The sequence below is a fragment of the Achroia grisella genome, unplaced genomic scaffold (genome assembly GCF_030625045.1).
Source record: "Achroia grisella isolate CSIRO2021 unplaced genomic scaffold, CSIRO_AGI_Agris_v1 utg642, whole genome shotgun sequence".
Lineage (NCBI taxonomy): Eukaryota > Metazoa > Arthropoda > Insecta > Lepidoptera > Pyralidae > Achroia > Achroia grisella.
This window is the reverse complement of record NW_026712979.1, coordinates 5385987-5399523: the sequence shown is the minus strand read 5'-3', so window position 1 is coordinate 5399523 and position 13537 is coordinate 5385987. Positions and strand designations below refer to the sequence as shown.

The window sequence follows — 13537 nt, the reverse complement described above, 5'->3', positions numbered from 1 at the left end:
TGTTGGCACCGATAGGCAAATCAAATATTTCTCCAACTGTAATATTGATACAGCTGACTGTGCACGTGGCAACGCATGCTGCTAGTATATGGTCTACTCTGCTAACAGAAATATGTTGGTCCCAATGTTGGACAGACAAGCAAGCTGTAGGGTTTTCAAAAAAATACATTTTGGAATCGACTTTGTAAAATGTCGTCCACGTGAGTTACCTCAGACTCACGTATTTCAGTCATTAAGCAAATTGCTTTATAGACCGTGATTGTAGTTGAGATGAAACAGTGAAATTAAAGGATAAGATGCATGACTTCTCAGTCCTGAGGAATGACAATGTACGAGTAATATCACGGACGTCATATGATAACGTGATATCCGTATCGCTGTTCATATGTTGTAGACGACTGCTACTTCTCTGTAAGTCGGCTTACGATTCCAACTATGCACTATTCTTCATCTAAGATTAACTAAGGTATGTGGGAAAGGGGAAAGGTCCTTCCCATGTTCTAAATTACATAGTGCATGTCTTGTTGGTCGCTGACATAAATAAAATAGAAATACTAACAAAGGCACTTAGTATACGCATTAAAATGTTTTATTAAACTTATTAATAATGATCTGTACTCTCGTGCTAATGATGACTGTAACTACGAGTATGTCTTTCTGGCACATCACAAACCTTAAGTTTCTAAATAATTTATTTGCACTTTACCAATTAGGTATACAAAATATTACTAGCAAGATTGTGCCAATGTTGGAACAAAAGTTTTTAATTGGAGTTGACCATTATACCAAGTTATCAAATAAAGATCCCTGATAACAATTATGTACCATGAAAACTGTTATCAGTCATCTTAATTTTATTGCTCCAAAATTGTAATTGAGCAATCTATTCATAATATTGATACTAGATAAATCGGTTTCTGCATGTTTATAAATAAACTGCGAGCGTTAATTATCTACATATTAATTATGATTCGATTACTTAATTTATGACGATAGAAAATGTTAACGAGACGTTTTTGTTAACGAGATACTACAATGAGCGGCAAACAGTCTGAAAGGCCAATGATGGAAAATGAATGCCATTTTCATGGGATCTATCTATAAACATCGTCGACTCAGCTTCACTGCCCTAAAATATTTACTACAGAAATGTGTAATATAATTACTTTAAATGAGTTTAGAATCCTGGATTAAAATATTTATATACTAATAGGTGAATAAGTAATTACACCCAAGGTATCACCCATTAGACAGAAATACGTGGTCGTTGCAGTAATGCTTAATTATCATTTAGTATTTTATTTTGTATATACTGCTTATTTATTGTTGTTATATTTATTTTTAATTTATTTTGAAAGCATGTTTTTTTTTATTTTAGCATCTATCAGAAATGAATATTTTATGCGAATATGGTATTCAAAAACATTTGTGGCATGTATGTTAAATAAATAATGTTGTAGCGCGCAAAGCAAATGTTGGCGAATGTTTGCTTACGCGAATGTGCTTACTTTATCAGCCGTATGTACTCGGTATGTTTTGTTTATTGATGCATCTGCCGCGTTGAAGAAGTGAATTTGTAATGATATAAAATATTTAAATTATATTTTACATTTTTACGATAACTGTATAAAACTCGGAGATCAGTAGTATCGGTAAAACGAGACATCTTTCCTCAGTGAATGAGTCTAATATCTATACTTTTAATCTACTTCTCCTGACTGTACTTACCTTAATATCTTCCAACAGACGGTCTAATTAAATAAAATTTATTTCAATAAAATTTATTTTTGAATTTCAAATATAGATTTTTTTTGTGACAAACATCCACGAATTCTGCAAGTACTGAAATAACGTTAAATAATACTAATACGAAAATAGTGAATTAAACTTTTTGTACTATGCATGATTTATATGAAAATTACAAAAAAAGTATTTTTGTATTTTAATGAATACTATTATTCAGTTTCTGAAATACTACCACATATTTTGCGATTATACAATAAACGATAAAGGTGCATTCACTCTCTGCATAATATTTTAAGTGTAACAAAATATAAAACCTATGACTGTATCCGAAATGTACCCAAAAGTTACGCTAAGCAAAGACTTAGATGTTTGTCTATATTACAAAATTTATAATTGATACCCTATCGCTCTTATAATAAATTGTTATTGGTTTACTTTATTGAAACTTCCATTGAAGTTCCAAATTTAACTTTTATTAAAATAAACTTCCCGAATCTTCCTAAATTGTCATTTCGTTTCAACACTGTTGTTGTAAAGTGATTTATAAATTTATAATAATGGTATATATTATATACCTACTTACTTGATTTATATTAGAATAGTCTATATTAATTCAAAGACAATTAGTTTCAATGACAATTAAATATAGGTATTATCCGCATTTATAAAAGTGTGGTATAAAAAAAAAATCTAATAAAAGATTTATCTCTATCTACACTTTATCTCTCATTCTTGATGAATGACGATTACTGTACATGCTTGAGTATTACAATGTAATAATAATAATCCTAGATGATGATGAATTTACACAACACCATCTTATACCAAGTTAGCAGAGCTTGTGTTATAAGTAGTCAACAACTAAAAGAATACTTAAGTATATATTTTAGTAAATGCATACATAATATACATACAAAAAACATACCAATACAAGCAATCGGATGAAAGGCAATGCTAGACCGCTATTCCTACCACCGAGAACACATTTTTGTATTCTGTAATGTTTGTATACATCTAAATAAATTGCCGTAAAAATACAAATTTTTTTATTTCGAATATAGTTATTTTGTGACATAGACATTCCCTAATTCCAAGCACTGACTAAAGTAACGGTGAATAATTAGATAAAATCAGTAACTTTATATATGCTTTTTTATTTAATTTCTTAACAGCTCATATATGCCTGCTTTATTAGGACATACACCAATATTAGTGTTCGTACAATAATTACATTCACATACTGTTAATTGATGCAAACTCAGTTTCGATTTATTAACGAAACGGCTAATGAAATATTTGCAATAGCACGCACCTACTCACAATTGGTTTCTCACTTCAGAATCTGTGCTAATAACTGTTTCAGCATACTTATCACGTGACCCAATGTAGTATTACGCACTGTCATACCTATATCTGTAATATTAGCAAATTTCCACTAATCTGCTTAAATATGCCGGATATTTGCAATATTTTATATGCAATAATTTGATAGCAGCATAAAAAGTAAACTGATATATTCCAATATCACTGACATTAATTTTGAATCATATCGATACACCAATATAGAATCCAACAATATATTATATCTACTGATTTTCTTCTTTGAGTGAAACCACTAAGCCATCTACTTAAAAAGAAACTAAAAATAGTGTTGTTTGAAATGGTTAAAGAAGGCAATAAAATTACGTATAAAAAACTTCTTGACACAAACCACATAGTAGGGTATCGTTTAATTAATACAATTAAGAATCAAACACGCTTTATTTAGAATTTTCTAGAAAAACGACATTAAAAATAACTGCGTATATTATGTGACAAACTAATGTATTTTCAGCTGTGGAATAATAAATAGAATTGATGATGAATGATACATCAGAACATTATGTTTAAGACCATACCAAATTATTATTTTCCCATTTATTCATTAGCCTTTTTTAAGACGACAAAGGGTATAGTATATTAATATATAAATAAAATACAAGTATAAGATATATGATTTAATATATCTATTGTTATAATAGATTCCTCTTTAATATCTTGACTGTCTGGAACAAAACCCAAATGTTTGTATTGGTTTTTCTCTGACAAATAGCTTAAACGCTGGGAACAGCTTGCGTCCACGTCCACTCGGGATTTCTATTTATTCCATTCTTATTTAACAAAAGACGGCATTAATCTTCCCTTCGAGGCATGCGAAAATGTCCAATAGAATAATAAGTATTTACAACTTTAATATTAAACTAAACATGACCGAGGTCTCGTATTGTTTCTCTTGAAAAGGGATTTTTAGTAATAAACGTTCATCGTGTCATTTTTGTAGAAAAGCGTCTGCGTACGTCTGTTTTTCCAGATTGTATCGCCATGAAACAATTTATGTTTTAGTATATACGATTGTTAAATTATAAGATACTTAAACAGCTTAATCAGCTGTAGCCTAACATAAGCAAAGATAAAACATAGCATTATTTCTTTAAGTAACTTTAATGCCTATAATTCAAAATGTAAAAGTACCTTTGTATGTAAGTCGATTATGATGATACAATATTAATAAATAACTGTTATTATCTTGACAACGTAACTACCATGTTTACAACAAAACATATGTGGGTATTAGGTAGTTAATAATTAAATCGACTTATTTAGAATTCTATAAATACTCGCGTATACACTAAGGAGTGCCAAGCACGCCCACAGTGCATTAATATGCTTAAATAAAACCATTCAATGGTAAATATCGTAATAGCAAAACCTTAAGACTATTTATAAGTGACATAACTGAGAATTTTGTCACTCAAACATTTCGCTGGAAGGTGCAATGCAACAATTATATTTGAACAAAAATAACTACACACATTTATTATGAGAACACATAATACCTATCTATTGTATAATTCCTATATAATTGTGTACAAAAAAGATTACCTTCAATTGCTAACCTCCTTTTGACAGTAGGGATACAATATATTACAATTCTCGTAATGTCATATGAGGCAACGAATGACGTAATATAAGTATTCCTTTTTTGTTATCACGACCAAAAACGCTGATAAAGCAATTAACTTCAACAAATTTATTTAATTGTCATAGTACTCTTTTTACTACTTTATGAATTTAATCTTTCTCCCAATCACAATATTTAAAAATATAATGACTTCATTTTGTTACATCTGACACAGTAAACGAGCCTTGACGTGATTAATTATCTGATTTTCATTAAATTACCGACCATAAAATATGTTGGAACATTATCTGCATTAACGACGCGTTCTTTCAATGGCTGGTTACTAACATAACAATACAGGCTAACGATAAAACCGAGTAAGGATAAGTAGTTTTCCATGTACCACGTAAATAGTGTCGTCTACGCGAAATATGTCGACACCTCTATGTAAACCTCATTTGTTTGAAATCTTGAATATCAATAAAGTGTTAGGGGACACAATTGAATCGATGCAATTACAATCTGAAACAAATATTGATCTGTCCGGCGCTTTAATAAAAATCAAAGAAACCTGTGAGCGGTGAGCTCATCAAATTCGTATCATATTCTGGTATTCACGATTTGCACAGACATTTTAACGTTCATTCGAATTTAATTTTTTATTCCCATTGAGACGATACGATTCCATCGACACGTCGCAACCAGACGCAATAAAATGGTAACGACTCTTGCGTTTACATGTCTTGAGTAGAAAAAATGGCTGCTTTGCTCTCAGGAAATGCTGAATTTCCTATATATAACCTTGAACTTTTGTATATAAATATATAAAGGTGTTATTAAACTATTGAGTAGAACAATAAATATACGAAATCACGTTTTAAGTCTTGTCTTATTTAAATTGTAGAAACTAGTAAGAAAATACCAAGGAAATGTTTAAATGCTGACAATAAAAATGTGTACAATATTTTTAGTATGTGAAAATTAATATTAAGGTTCCATAAAAATATCTTCAGTACATATATTACGTGTATTCTATGTGTGTATAAATTAAAACGCCTGAACTCTTCACAATACCGTGGTATTTGACGTACACAATATGGAATGTTCAGGACGTGACATTAATTCACGCGAGAAAATATCTCAAGACATAAAATTTTTCAGAAGCCTTCACACCATGTGTACGGCACTGTCTATACGCATTCGAATTCTATGAATACCTTACGAAGCATGCGAATCATTTTCAATACCTTCTGATTTTGAGATATTTTGCTTTGTAAAGATTAATAAATTGCTCGCTCCATGAATACCTCGGAGTACGGTACAGTATCGACAATAACAAAGTTGCAAGCGTAATAAATGCTGCAGATTTACATAAATCTCCGGTCTTTTGACTGTCGAATACTGATGAGAAGACAACTTTGTTTAAAAGTAATCACCGTGATGACATAAAACTATAATTTTCTTCAGAACGTCGTAATCTCGACATCTATTCAACATCGAAAATCAATACCTCCATTCATTGTAAACATTGTCGAAACTGACGAGATGAAAAATATTACGATATTATTAGTCCATTCCCTTTGATATTATTCCTGAATGCATTGGATTATACCAAGAGATTATAAAGTGATGCGATCGGACAAACCAAACAGGGATTGAAAAACAATAAATATATTGCGCACATTTACGCAGTTTTATTGCTTGGGTAGGACAAAATTGTTGTCTCAGACCATTGTGGTTCGTTGCGTCAATATTAATGTATGTATGATACTATACATAACACTACGCATAATATTATATTATCCAAAATATAATTACATAATGTGGCTATTTTGTTTAATAATATAATTATTATTTACTTGTAGTAGGTACGGAGTATAACATGCAGTTTGATACTAATATGCAGCTAATCATATACATGTATATATTTTGAAAAGGATAGTGCCTTTTACGAAATAGTATGTACATTCCAATTAGAAATGACTGTTTACAAATTCAATTTTATATTTAACTAGTATCAGATCGTAGTATTGTATATCTTGTTGAAGCTAATTGGATTAGCGGCGGAGTTTCTCATTTTTGCTCAGCCTCACAATTCTCCACTTTACTCAACGCTCCCTGTGTATTTAATTTTTATCTATTCTATATTATATTGCATTTTACTGAGGCGAAAGCCGGCGACGGCGAAATATAATAGGAAAAGTTTCATTTGGCTAATTAAAAATAAGCCACCCCTGGGAACAATCTAGATTTATAGTCATTATTCAACCTTTATGTCTGCTATTTTATATGAATGCTCATTTGCAGACATTACGCTTTTTAGTTGAGACAAAGAACGATAGGACTATATTGACAATAAAGGTAACAGAAATCTTGGTGCTTTTTTAAAAAGTAACAAAATAAAATAATTTATCGTATCGATTCGATTACTAAGACTCTATAACTAAGAAAGTTTCTAAATGAACAGAAACTATGTAGATACGACAAATTACCTTAAACAGTTAAAACATCATTCTTTTTAACAGATGCGAGTTTTAAAGTACTTTAATTGATGTGTATTTGATACTTTTTAGTCGTATCTCGTTCACGCTAAAAGGGCATATTGACGTGGGGCGACACCCCATGCAGCTCTTTAATTATTACGTCACCTTCATTTCGGAAACTTTTAATGTGTGTACATTCGTTCTGCGGGACGTTAAGTACTACGACGCTACAAGCGCACTTGTTCCTCTCTTGTCCTCGTTGAAACGGGCTCTTTTTACTGTTGTTGTTTGAACATCGAATCAAACGACCAAGACCGCGATTAAATTTATACAAGACTGAATTTTGAATATACTGTAGACGTTGTTCAAGTGCTTTATTTATTTTCGCCCGTTTTCAGGCTGTTTCATGATTAGAGAATATACTCTTTACGGAAATTGCGAGTATATACATCCAGCATTTTGACTATTGAAAACAAGTTTGCCGGCTGCCAAGTTTCCCTGCGCTATGTAAATTCAGTCGACGTAATTAGAGGAAGCTACGATCGTCTGCTTCAGTTAAATAGCCCGTCTACCCGTGTTAACTGACACTAGACGAGACCGAATCGCTTTCTGACTATTCCTACATCTGCGGTTGCACTCCGTACCGTAATAGACATATCTACCTACCCCGAGTCGTCAGAAAGTTTTATGTGTTGGTTTACTACCTCGCCGAGTCATCGTAGACAACTGTAAAAGGCGACGATTGCGAGACAAAGCGTGATCGGATTGAGTAAATAAATAGTCTGCGTTAGAGTGCTCATCAATCTCGCAGTGCAAGAGTAAATTGCACAAGTTTGCAGCCCTGTAACGCTCCGGGTTCGTTGTCCGCGACCTGCAACCTCACTAAACTTTCGTGAGCGCGACACTTAACAATTTAATTGTTACTCATTAGTCCTAAGGCGACGAGTCTAGCGCTGTTTAATTAACCTCGCAATTCATAGATACTTAGTTTTGCGCGGTAATTTTTCATTTCATTCAATGAAGTACTTCATGATTAATTCGTATCTATCGTCAGTACACAAATCGTGTATAGGTTTTGCATCCTGTTTGCTGAGTGAAATCAATCTTACTGGTTTCATGCAAATGGAACAGGAACAGTAATATTAATATTTGGACTGTTATATGTGTCACCTAAAGGACTGATGATTGTAATTTAGAACGATAGAACGACGAGAAACCCAAAATATTTAAAGTAATAAATATAATACACTGGTCATGACGTAGTTGAAAGTTAGGTGGCCCACCCCAGACCGCTCGCCTCTTGGCAAACTGCATTGCACTATTACTGCAAATCATACTCGGTTTGTTTGCGTAGGTCAACGCTCTCGCCGACTACGTTTTATGTGTTCCTGGTGTCACGACGTCACTCTAATAATAGACAGGAATGTCTAACATCAATATTATGCACATTGGTATGCGCAAGTTCCTTACTTATGCGCACTGCATTCTGTTTCATATGATTATTGTGTAGGCAATCAGCAGTACATTTCAAATTATAATGAAACAGCTAAACAATAGGCGGCGGGACTATTTCCAAAAGTAGAACAAAGCTCTATGCTTTGTTAACAGGGCTAAGAAAATGGAAATTAGCGCGTCACGCTTTGACAGTTTATAATATACTTAATTAAGACACGACGACGGTGGGCCTATGCAGCAACTGTACTTGTTAAACTTTCATTATTATTCTCTCTCACAAATTGCTCGTACGTGAACGAATCACAATCGATCTCTGCGGCGCTCGTGAGCCTTTGTTTGACTTCGACTCCGAATTCAGCGTAATTGCCTTTCAGCCTTTCATTATTCAACTTTATGCAGTCATTTACTTGCGTTATTACGAAGGGAGAGTTGCTGCGGTAAGTGTCGTGGGTGGATGCATTAATCGTAATATGTAAATGTGGGGATATGAAATATTGAAATTGCGTGGTTTTACAATAACGTCTGTGCTCATAGCGAACAGGGTCGACCTTTTGTTTTCGAACCGAAAGTTGTTGCTAAACTGCGAGCTGGCATTTCTTAAGCTTTCATTTGACATTTTAGAGATGAAATCTTTTGTTAGTTTGATCTTATCCATGAATTACGTTTTACGTAAGACTTCTTTTAATCTAATGTAGTCGTATATATTTTCTTTGTTGAAATAAGATTTTAAACAGAACATCAGATTCAATTTTGGTTTTTCTAAGTTAGATGTCAAAAAGAAGTTGCTGATCTTGTAAATTTTATTTCAGATCGAGGATGAAGGAAACCACGGCAATGACGAGACGCGACTGTTCATTCTCTCCACTTTGGCTGGTCAACACAAGCCAAGAGTATCTTGTGCTCTGTGCAAAGAAACTCTCCACGTATTCGACCGGTATCCGTTGGTCGATGGCACTTTTTTCCTCACTCCATTGCAACACAGCAACGGCGCTGTTGAGGTAATTATTTTAGTAATAAATAATAGCAAAGTGGTACGGCTTAAATATTTTTATATTAACACTGTTTTCTCTTATCTGCAATGTTTTTATATCCCACGAGATTTCAAATGCAGATTATGTAAATAACTTTGTACAGTTGTAAATCGACATTCAAAAACCCTGAAATTAATCATATCATTCCTTTCAGTACGTTACAAAACTATATTTACATTAAAAATACATAACATAAAATATTCTATGTAAAAATATTATAATTTTATTTATGTTATATTCAAAACTTAGGTACATTTAATATTAAAGTTCTAAATAATTTACCTAATTTAATCGAATTGAAACTATATGTATTTTACAGCACTATAAGAAATTGTATTCCCCTTCTAAACTTCGCTCTTACTGTAACCGTTTTTATTTTAAATACTAAAATATTTATTTCTTCGCAAACTTAAATAAGATCTCGCGGAGTTTGTTCAAGTCTACAAAATAAACGTCCCCCTGTTCGCGACGTAACGTTCGCCGCCCGGGTAACTTCTCTCTCGTTGTTTATTTAACGTATTATGACTTGTATGTTTGTTTGATGTTAGAATTACCGTACAGTTTTCTTGCATTCCTACCACAGAAACTTTATTCCTTAAATATTACAAATCTTTTTTAACCTTCAACCACTGATGCTTTTAGTATGCCAATCGATGTTACCATCAAACTGACTTATGTATATTACCTGAAAGCTAAAATATAAATGTTTTATAAAAAATATTATACCTCTACTATAATATTGTATGCTACTATAATATAGTCTATCTTTGCCCGCAGGTGAAAGTCGAGGGTCGTACGCAGTATTTAACATGCGTATGCATGGGTTGCCTTGAGCGATGTGATCCTGAGCGCACCATCAGGTGTCGGTTTTGTGGACAGAAATGGGACGGCTCATCTCTCGTACTGGGCACCATGTATTCATATGACATTTTTATGGCCACGCCATGCTGCGCTGAACGATTGAAGGTAACTTATATAATAATTAAAGAATTTTGTTACTTAATTTTTTTTGTTATTAAACTTATTTATATTGTTGTTTTTATAATTTCATTGTTAATCTACCACTTACTTTTCTTTTTCTACAGTGTAACACTTGCTACAAGCCGCTCCTGCATCCTCATCAACGGCTGAATTACTCCGACTATTCGCATCCACTGACGTGCCCACACTGCCGTACACTCGACGCGCACTTCGTGAAGCCAATCGCCTACTGCTTCACAAAACGGGCCTTCCCAATCTATCAGCAGTGGCCATAACAGTCGGCGGTGCCGGGACACTCTCCCGGCACCCCTCCTGCGTCTGTTGACACCTGGAATGTTACTCCATCGCCTCCTCGGCGAGCGTCGCCCCCTGCTTTACGCCCTGTTATTAATACGAGTATGGCATCTCGAGCGCCCGAACCGCCTGTTGAAGAACCTGCTTCAAAATACCTCACCCCAACCCTGGCAAGCATTACCGAGTCTCTATCATTACTTGGTCTGACTCCAGAGACATTAGCGATGAGCTTCGGCGAATCGCTAGCTGAACGATATCTAGCGAGTTTGCGGCCGAAGACATCAGATCGCGCTAACGTAGGCGGTTGCGGAAGTCTCCGCCGTACTCCTTTCGCAGAACCCTCGAATCTGCAGCTGTTCTCAAATGACTTCATTGATTATTTAAATCAAATCGCGTAAACTGTGGTGTCCATTGGACTTTTCTCTTGAACTTTTATTCGCGTCAATGTGACGCTAGGTATAATTTCTGTTAAATTAAGTTGGTATTATTGAAAATAATTTTATGTGTCGGTTTAAATCATACTATTGATTTTATATTTAATTTTATTCTGCACTTTGTTGATTAGATGTTGATTTTTATCGGAAGTAATAATTAGCGATATAGCAAACACCAGAAATTGCATTTTTTTGTTCTCGATTGAATCTTTAATGAAAGTAATCCTTTTGAAGGAACTACAGCGAGTCTTAAATTATTACTACAATTTCAGTGATACTTTTGGCCCTATCTGATAGGGTTGTTTTGAGTGGTGTGTTGTTTAGTTCAATTTAGTTTATTAGTTATGTTTTATTTTAGCAAAATTTTAAACCTATCTTAAGTGTTATACAATATTTTTGTAGGTTTATTGCGAACTTTTATTTCCTCCCACCAAAATGGCACTTTAAGTAAAAATTCTACTTAGAGATGCCATGTTAGTTTATTGTCTCTAATATCATTTTCATTTACTTACATATAATTTAAACAATAATAATGGTAGAGGATTTTAATTATAAGTCATTGCTGTGTCACCAATAATATGATTAGCTTGTCTATATCTATTATAATTATTGTAAGGTTACGTGTATCGTGGACTTGTTGTTTTTTATTTTCTTCTATATTATAACTTATTGACATCTCAGTGATTAGAGGCGTAATGAAAAATAAATTCAAACCTATGGAAATGTAAAAAAAAATCCTGATTTCTAAATTGTGCCATATCAAATAAAGAAATGACTATTTGGTTGGATGTTTAAAACCAACTTGGATGACCACTAATCATTGAGAAAAAATAACTTCTTGTTTCTAATTTTTATTACTGCAATTTAAAACGTGGAGGCGATATTATTTTTTGTTGAATTCTTCGAAAGTTTTCTCTATCTTCATAGGTTTAAGGGTTTTATTGTAATGATTATGGATGTCTATTTATTTGTAAGTTAATAGCGCTTTCGACATTTATAAGCGTATATAAGTGATGTGCACATTTACTCAGTAATTGTTTAACGTTAACGATTTAGATAAGGTTTTTATACATTTGATACTTATTACTCGCAAAGTGATTACAAGTGATAAAAACATAGTACTAGTGCGTGTATAGTGATAAATATAGTGGTGCGGATTAAAGGCGCGTAAAGTACGGCTCGTATGAACTCCAGCGCAACGTGATACCAGCGGAACTATTACCGGGTACGCTGAATGTTAGGCAATAATTCTAATAAAGACTTGACACTTTTTATAGGTAAAAATTTTTGCATTATTCCTTCTAAATCGAAACTGCCATTTACCTTTTACTAAACTTGTAGTTGGAGTATTTGTTGATAGTGTTGTCATAATTGTTTCTATGTGACTGTGGGGTAATAAGAGTTCGTGCACACAGAAATGATACCGAACACTTGATATGAATACTCCTGTTCTTTTTTGGACTAAATACGACATCGCTCGTATTTGTTGCGTAGTTAGTAGGGCGAATATCATCCGCACGTCATCACGCTATCATCCGCATCACTGCACCTCATTATTCGTCATCTTTGTCATCAGACACGGTTTGAGTGGTCGGCGCACTGGCTTAACTAAATCCTTTCGATATCAGTGTTAAAGTAATACGTAGATAACAGTTGAATACGCGTTATATTTAGTAGATACCTTTTTTGTTGAACTGTTTTTAAAATTAATATTTCAAAGACACCTAGTGTGCTGACAAATTTAAAGTCAGAATGTTGTACTAAACATAATCTAGTTATTAGATAATATTCCTTGTCATCTACAGCACTATTTCTCTCGCGTTGGATTTTAGTTGCCAGTCGCCTAGTGTGGTTGTAATACCTCTTAGATATTTAATATTAGTATTCTCAGCTTCGAATTACCTATTTAATAGTGACCATTAATAATACACTTTTATATCTTTCTCGACCAACTGTACAACTTGTTTATGCTTCTGTACCTACATAGGGATTATTGTGAATTATTGCCAATATATGATACATAACATTTAACATAGCATGATATAATAGTATGTAAATATGCCGTTGTAATACACTAAGATGCTTTTAAAATGTATTATGAGATATATTACATAGTATGCATATACTAGTTTAACAGAAAATCGATAGTACATAATTTCAACAATATCAAAT

At 33.1% G+C, this 13537-nt stretch overlaps 1 protein-coding gene across 1 annotated transcript in view; it reads left to right on the top strand.

Moving 5' to 3' along the window:
- Positions 1–11031, top strand: part of LOC131849390 (headcase protein) — a 71607-nt gene extending 60576 nt beyond the window's left edge. The window contains exons 3-5 of the mRNA XM_059199458.1: positions 9435–9623; positions 10434–10622; positions 10742–11031. Coding sequence (XP_059055441.1) covers positions 9435–9623; positions 10434–10622; positions 10742–10912 — 549 coding nt within the window. The 3' untranslated portion in view covers positions 10913–11031. The remainder of the gene's footprint in view (positions 1–9434; positions 9624–10433; positions 10623–10741) is intronic.
- Positions 11032–13537: the final 2506 nt, after the last annotated feature.